The sequence below is a fragment of the Nicotiana attenuata genome, chromosome 12 (assembly GCF_001879085.1).
Source record: "Nicotiana attenuata strain UT chromosome 12, NIATTr2, whole genome shotgun sequence".
NCBI classification, from domain to species: Eukaryota; Viridiplantae; Streptophyta; class Magnoliopsida; order Solanales; family Solanaceae; genus Nicotiana; species Nicotiana attenuata.
The window spans coordinates 517,186-524,446 of NC_032000.1; the positions used below are offsets into that span (position 1 = coordinate 517,186).

The following is a 7,261-nucleotide window of genomic DNA, read 5'->3' on the forward strand; positions in this document are numbered from 1 at the left end:
CCAGTATCTACCCTATTAGAATCCAATCAAAGGCTGGCCATAGTAGAATTTGATGAGGTTGTCTTGTGCACTGATGATGCCACAGGTGCAAGAGTCAAGGACTGTGTGTTACCTAACCCTGAACCTTATCAAAGTTTAGTGGGGAGGCTACTATATCTAACTATGACTAGGCCTGACATAGCTTATGTTGTTCAGGTTCTAAGTTAGTTCATGCATAAACCAAATAGGTCTCATGTGGATGCAACTCTAAAGGTGATTAAGTATGTCAAAAATGCACCAGAACTAGGCCTATTGATGTCTTCACAGCAGTCTAATAACTTGGTAGCCTTCTGTGACTTAGACTGGCCCTCTTGCCCTCAATCCAGGAAGTTGGTTACAGGCTATCTAGTCAAGTTTGGAAACACTTTGATATCATGGAAATCTAAGAAGCAAAACACAGTCTCCGGAAGCTCAGCTGAAGCAGAGTTTAGAAGCATGGCTTCCACAGTGGCAGAGATTTCATGGTTAGTAAGGCTGTTCAAAAAGTTGGAGGCCAAATTCAACTGCCCGCCGCCTTGCATTGTGACAGTAAAGCAGCTATTCAAATAGCTACAAATCATATTTTTCATGAGGGGGCACAATACATTGATATTGATTGTCATTTCGTGAAGGAGAAATTGCAGCAGGGTCTTATTCAAACTCACAATATTAACACCAAGGCTCAGTTTGCAGATATACTTACTAAAGGTCTAGGAAAGGTCCAGCACTACTCTTTGCTTAGCAAGCTGGGGGTTGAAAACTTGTTCTTACCCGTCAGCTTGAGGGAGAGTATTGAGATAAGTAGTGTTAGTGCTGGTTAAGTTTCATTTGTTAGTTATGACTAGAGTTAGATTTAGTTTTAACTACAGTTGAGGAGTAGAGTTAGTTTTAATTCTCTTCTATATATACATGTATAGCTACACTTGTAAAATAGAATTGATGAATTACATTTTCATTTCCTCCTCTTCTAGAATATTCCGTCAGATTCACTCTCCACTCTGAAGCTAACATAGAACTTCAGCTCCACGTCCATGGCAGAGCTCCATGGTTAGCTGATTTCATCAAAACAGTTGTGGATTGTCGTGACATGTCATTTCATAATGTATCATATTGTATTGTACTGTATCGTACTGTGATGAATACAACGCTTGGATAGATTGTATTATTTGCCGTCGTTTCATGATGTTACGCACCAACAATATGAAGAATAAACTTGCAATTTACTATTAAAAAAGGATACAGAGTAAAATTATTATATAAAAGAGTAAAGTAAAGAAAAAAAATATGATTATTTAATAATAAGGAAGGTCAAGAATAAGAGAAAAAATCAAGATAATGACGCTGCCACACCAAATCCGTTGTTCCATAAAGTGGCATTTTTCGTCGTTACGTAACAATAGATTTAACGATACGATAGAATAAAATTTAAGAAACAATCAAAATAACAGTATATTTAAAGTAACCATATGATGCAATACAATAGGTAACAACCATCCAAGCAAGAACTTTATACTACTCTGAGATTAATGCCTTAACGAATGCTAATGGATTATTGGCCTCAAATCTCTTTGAGCAATATTAGTGAAAAAGTTGCAACGGCAAATCAGTCAAGATTTTGGGAAATTTTTGTACATGTCTATCGATAATCCACAACTCCACATCATTAGTGATATCATGTTAACCTTGATTGCTTTAGATCCAAAATACTTCATTGACCTTAACAAAGTTGGATAGGATTAAGATTAGAAAGCACATAAACTACTCCATTTTTGCTTTTAAAAGTCAACAACGCAATACAAAAAGAGATCCACCTAGTTTGCCTTAATATATAGTGCCTTGGATGACTCCATACCCTTCAAATAAGGCTTTCAAAGTCAACCTTTTTTTCAGGATAAAAAAGGAAAAAAAAAAGGTCAAACCTTCCAATAAAAAGGGAATAAGAAAAAATTGAGAAAGAAGAAGAAGGTCCATTTGCTTTTTACATTTTCTATGGGAGAAATAGGCTCTTATTTAGGGATGAAGAGAAGTAAGAAGAAAACTTGTGTGAATTTTGAACTCTTATAACACTTTAAAACTACAATTACAATCTTGGAAGCAGGATATGAGGTTGGAACCTGAGCCTTAATCCCATCCAAACGTGACTCAAAACACTTTGCTTCTCAAACGTCATTTATCGCCTTTTATGGTGAAACTCTTCCATAAATGGAAATTTAATTACTATAAGCTAAATACTATCAAAGTCCTATTATGAAAAGCATTACAAATGGTTATAGCCATGTTGTCAAAATAAATTTCTTGCATCCTAGCAATTTACTCTAAAAATCGTTGCACATTGTTACTTAACACTTGTAGTTTGCAATAATATGCTCTTTGCTTGTCATTAGGGGTGTACAAATGAAATCGAGAAATCATATAAACCCGATATTTCGAGTCAAACCGAGAAAAAAAACCCGACTATGGTTTGGTTTGGTATTGGAAAAAAGCCCTGACCATATTGGTTTGGTTTGGTTTTAACTAAAAAAAGTCAAATCGAAACCAAACCAACCCGACATTATATGTATAGAAGTTATAAATATATTTAATACATAAAAATATTTATTATAGTGTAGTTTATAAATATTTCTTAAGTTTTTTCATAGTTTTATATTTTAACGTATTATTTCAAGCTTAATTGGACTTATAATCTTTTGAATGCTCTAATAAGTTTTATAGTCCATAAATGTTAGTAACTCAAATAAATCCTAAACCAAAATCAAATCAATACTATTGCTATAAAAGACATTCAATTCAATTGTACTATGAATGAAAATAGTGTTGGATATCTATTTTTTACTTTATCCATGGTTTAGATAAAATGCATAACTTATTTTTCTTTTAGTGTTTAGTCATGTAAATAATAATACTTATTTTAGCAACTTATCAGTAATTTTAAATTATGTTTGTTTTCATTATGGCTCATTAAAAATATTTATTTATGCGATTTTATTATCTTTATTGTTGAATATTTTAGTACAATACCATGATTCATTTCATATTTACGTTATTTTATTGAAAAACATCTTATATAGTTCTGTCTTACTAGGATTAAAGAAATATTTGGAGCACAAATTTTATATTTAGCACTATGAAGACTGTACGGAAAAAAAACTCGAAAACCCGAAAAATCCGAACAAAAATCAAGATTAAAAAACTCGACTTTTATTGGTTTGGTTTGTTCTTTAAATTTAATAATCCGATATAATTGGCTTGGTTTGGTAATTAGAAAATCCGAACCAACCCGACCTATGTACACCCCTACTTGCCGTTATCAATTCCAGTTGAGTGAAGGAATCACACGGATTACATTCTTTTTTCAGATAGTAACACTTGTATGTATTAAATAACCAGTACATTCAAACCTCTCTATAACAGCCTCGTTTGTTCCAAAATTTTTTGGTTATTATAGTGAAGTATGAATATATATTATAACATAGAGTAGAAATTGGTTCCAAAAGAAATATGACTTTTATAGTGAATGGTTGTTATATATCGATGCTGTTATAGAGAGGTCTGACTGTACATAGATTGTACTGAAACGTATTTACAAGTGAGCAAAAGAGAAGAAAACTGATCTCCAGTCTCAGCAAAATTCTAGAATTTCATGGATTCATACAGTATCTTCTAGGAAATCTGTTTACACCAAAAATAGAAAAAGCAAAACACATGCCAGCTTGATTTTCTATACAGAGTTACTTATTACATTCATCTACAGGTTGTCACTTGACAATATTCATTAACAATATCAGAAACTTACATAGACATAAGTTGCAAAAAGACAACAAACCATTTGCATTTCATTAATCAACTATCCAACTTTGATCATTTCTCATTTTACAAGTCGAATTCGCCTGTTCCAACCACTATGATATATCAATCATTGCATATAATCTTGGGACGAAGGATGAAGATACTTTTCTTGTTCAATATAATTACAAAACAACATAAACCTTAGAAGGAAAGAACTCCATTTTCACAAAATGATCAATCTATATCAAGGTGCCATTTCTCAACTAGCACTCTATCAAATACGCAGCCTCTAGATATGATTGGCTCATATACACAACAGTTCATTATGGAAAATACAGCTTTCATAGAATGGCTCACTCTGTTGTGATGTATGATCACCAAGAATGTTACACCATTTTTTACTACTTTACATCAAGCAGACTGTTACACAATTTTTCAGAAGTACACTCGACCATGTGAATACATGAGCAACCAAACAAACATCTAGAAAATGAAGTAACAATCTTACAAACAGAACCAACTAGCAGTTCTCTGGAGTCCCGGTGAATGAATCCAGGTCTGCCTTGCATCTCTCTCTGAGGTCGGTCAGTGTAACTAAACTACCTTCCTGTAATATCCAAATGAATTGATCATCAGGTTCATAGTAGTTCTGTAAAATTGAGTTGTATATCTATATTAGGTGCACATCCTTAGGGAGAGATTGGGGGTTGCGTGAGTGGGAAAGTGTTTATGCAGAAGGGTTAACATGATGCAACTAAGCATCATTTCCAAATAGACGGCTCGCGTGAAGAGCAGAATCGGTGTGGCAAGATCATGACCAACTAACTCTAGTTTAACATGGAGCATATTCCATCAGCTGAAACTTGCAGTAATGACAGTTCAAGAAAATTAAAAATCAAGAATCAGACAATGAAGGTTAGCAGCTTTCTCAGATTGGTGACAAGCTATATTCTCTAGTGACCACTTAATCAAGGTTTAGAAGCTTGTTTCCCAAATTTAAAGGCAATATCACAACTTCAATCAATTAAGTACTCCATATTTAGATTCCTAAATGTTCGGAAAATCTAAACCTTGATAATAGCGCAAATAATAAGATCAATTTCCCCACCAGACATATTGATGTCCAGAGAATATGACTCAAATTGGTTGCTTGTTGAGAAAATAAATCATAAATTCAAGGAGACTGTTGAAAGCCACAAACTACTAGCGCTCTAATTTTGCCACACATATGACCATGGCCATCTCTACTTACATAACTTGACTGCCAAAAACATGGGGTATCTACATTTCTTAACAGTTAATGTTTCTTTAGAGGGTAAGATCAGATTGTTTGGGACTACGAATAATTCTCAAATGAAGGATTCAGATGTCAAAAGAACATAGAATAAGAAGGGGAGCAGTGAACCAGACATCCATTGCAAAGTCGATACTTGTGTGTATTATGAAATTTGGTCTTCATATTACTTCTTTCATTGACTTCATTATATTTGTAACTGAGAATCTTAAATCAGGGTGGTGACTAGAAGCAAGTGACAGAACATTTAATTGAAAAGACTAGTCTTTCTCTCCAGTCAGCAGTTCACAAGTGCAACTATATCGCTAATTATTATTTGACAGAAAAAAAAGGTGAAGGGAAAAAAACAAATTGTCACCAAAACCTCATATGCTAATTGATGTTCTAAGTTCTAACAAATAATCTCTAGCTATTGGTCCTGAAGAACTCAATTGGAAAAGTAAAGAAAATAAAAGACTGCTACAACTACAAGTAGCAACATGGCTAAATTTGCTACGGTTGCAAGTAGAGATTATCCCTCATTCCTTCCTGGGTCAACAGCAGACTAGGAAGATTCTACTTTTCAATTAATGAAATAAAGAGAGACTTACTGCTTCCCCATCTATTAGTAACAAGTCATCATGATTTTCAAATTGAAGATTCAACTTAGCTATAAAACATTTGTGCTGCACATTTGCCAAGTTTGAAAAAATTAGTAAAAGATAGCAATCTTATAATCTATGAACCATGCCTCCGTCAAAAGGAACACTGATGGCACAAATAACAGTCCTCGGCATGAATGATCCAACTAGAAAGAAAAGACAATACACCAGACCAACAGCTCAAAGAAAGGGAGCAGGGCCAGCTTTAGGGGGAAGCCACTAAAGCAATTGCTGTAGGCCCCCCCACCAATTGAAGGCCCCCAAATTTTTTAGATTTATATGTTATTACAAATTGTAAATTTTATTAATAAAAGATACTATATTTTATACTTCTTTTTGTGGCATGAGATAGAGATTATTCAGATAACTAACTGGAGTTTTACAATAAAAATGAAATATATGAAAATGAACAATTTGATGACGACTTTGATAATTAAAGAAAGAAGTCTCTTGTAGTATCTTTTAAAGTTGATTATTTCTATAAAGAGTGGATTAAGCCATTTTTCACTTCAAAATAGACTTGAATTAGTCCACGAGTATGAAATTATTCCGACATCCGCTTAGTGGTTCGTACAAAATTGAGATTATTAGATTTATAAGAATTTATAAAAACATTATCTTAACCGTCAATATATGTTCCTGTCAAAATATTATCTAGCCTTAGTGAGCAGAGTTACCAAATTTTTACAATGGTGGGAGCTAGCAGGACGTACAAGTAGGGGTGTTCATAAAAACCCGAAAAACCGAACCAAACCAAACCGACCAGAAAAACCGATACTTTTTGGTTTGATTTGGTTTTGGTTTTGAATTTTAAAAACCGATCAAATTTGGTTTGGTTTTGGTTTTAATCAAAAAAAAATCGGAAAAAAAACCGGAAAAAAAAACGACTATAGGAGTAGCTATTTCAAATTTATTATTACACCTATATATATGTATATTTTTATACAAAATTTCAAAAATTTAATGGTATATTAATAGTTTGCACTTTCAGTATAGTTCTTTACCTTTTACATTCTACTTTGATTGGTAGTTTTCTTTTGTTACGCGTAAGAATTCATTTCGTGTTAAAAATAATATATTTTTAATTGAGTCCTTAAATTATTCATCACTATTTGATTCAATTATCACCAATATATCTTGGTAAATAATAGATTTCTCAAAGGGCAATTGATTTGATAGTGTTACGTTGAAAATGTTGTCGCCAGAATATGTGTTTGGTAGTGTATGTCTTATATTTAAGAAAAAACCGACAAATAACCGAAAAAACCGAAAAACCGACAAAACCCGACATAAACCGAATCGAGAAAAAACCGACTTAAATGATTTGGTTTGGTTCTAATATTTGAAAAACCGACTTACTTGGTTTGGCTTCTTTTTAGGGAAAAACCGATCCAAACCGAACCATGAACACCCCTACGTACAAGATGGTTTACATACCACTGTTACACTATATATATATATATATATATATATATATATATATATATATATATATATATATATATATATATATATATATATA

The 7,261-nt window shown here is 32.9% G+C and overlaps 1 protein-coding gene across 4 annotated transcripts in view; it reads right to left on the minus strand.

Moving 5' to 3' along the window:
- Positions 3,954-7,261, minus strand: part of LOC109235136 — a 5,430-nt gene continuing 2,122 nt past the window's right edge. For all 4 annotated transcript variants that reach the window (XM_019401102.1, XM_019401100.1, XM_019401101.1 and 1 more), the window contains exon 5: positions 3,954-4,411. In XM_019401102.1, the coding sequence (XP_019256647.1) occupies positions 4,325-4,411 (87 nt within the window). In that variant the 3' untranslated portion in view covers positions 3,954-4,324. The remainder of the gene's footprint in view (positions 4,412-7,261) is intronic.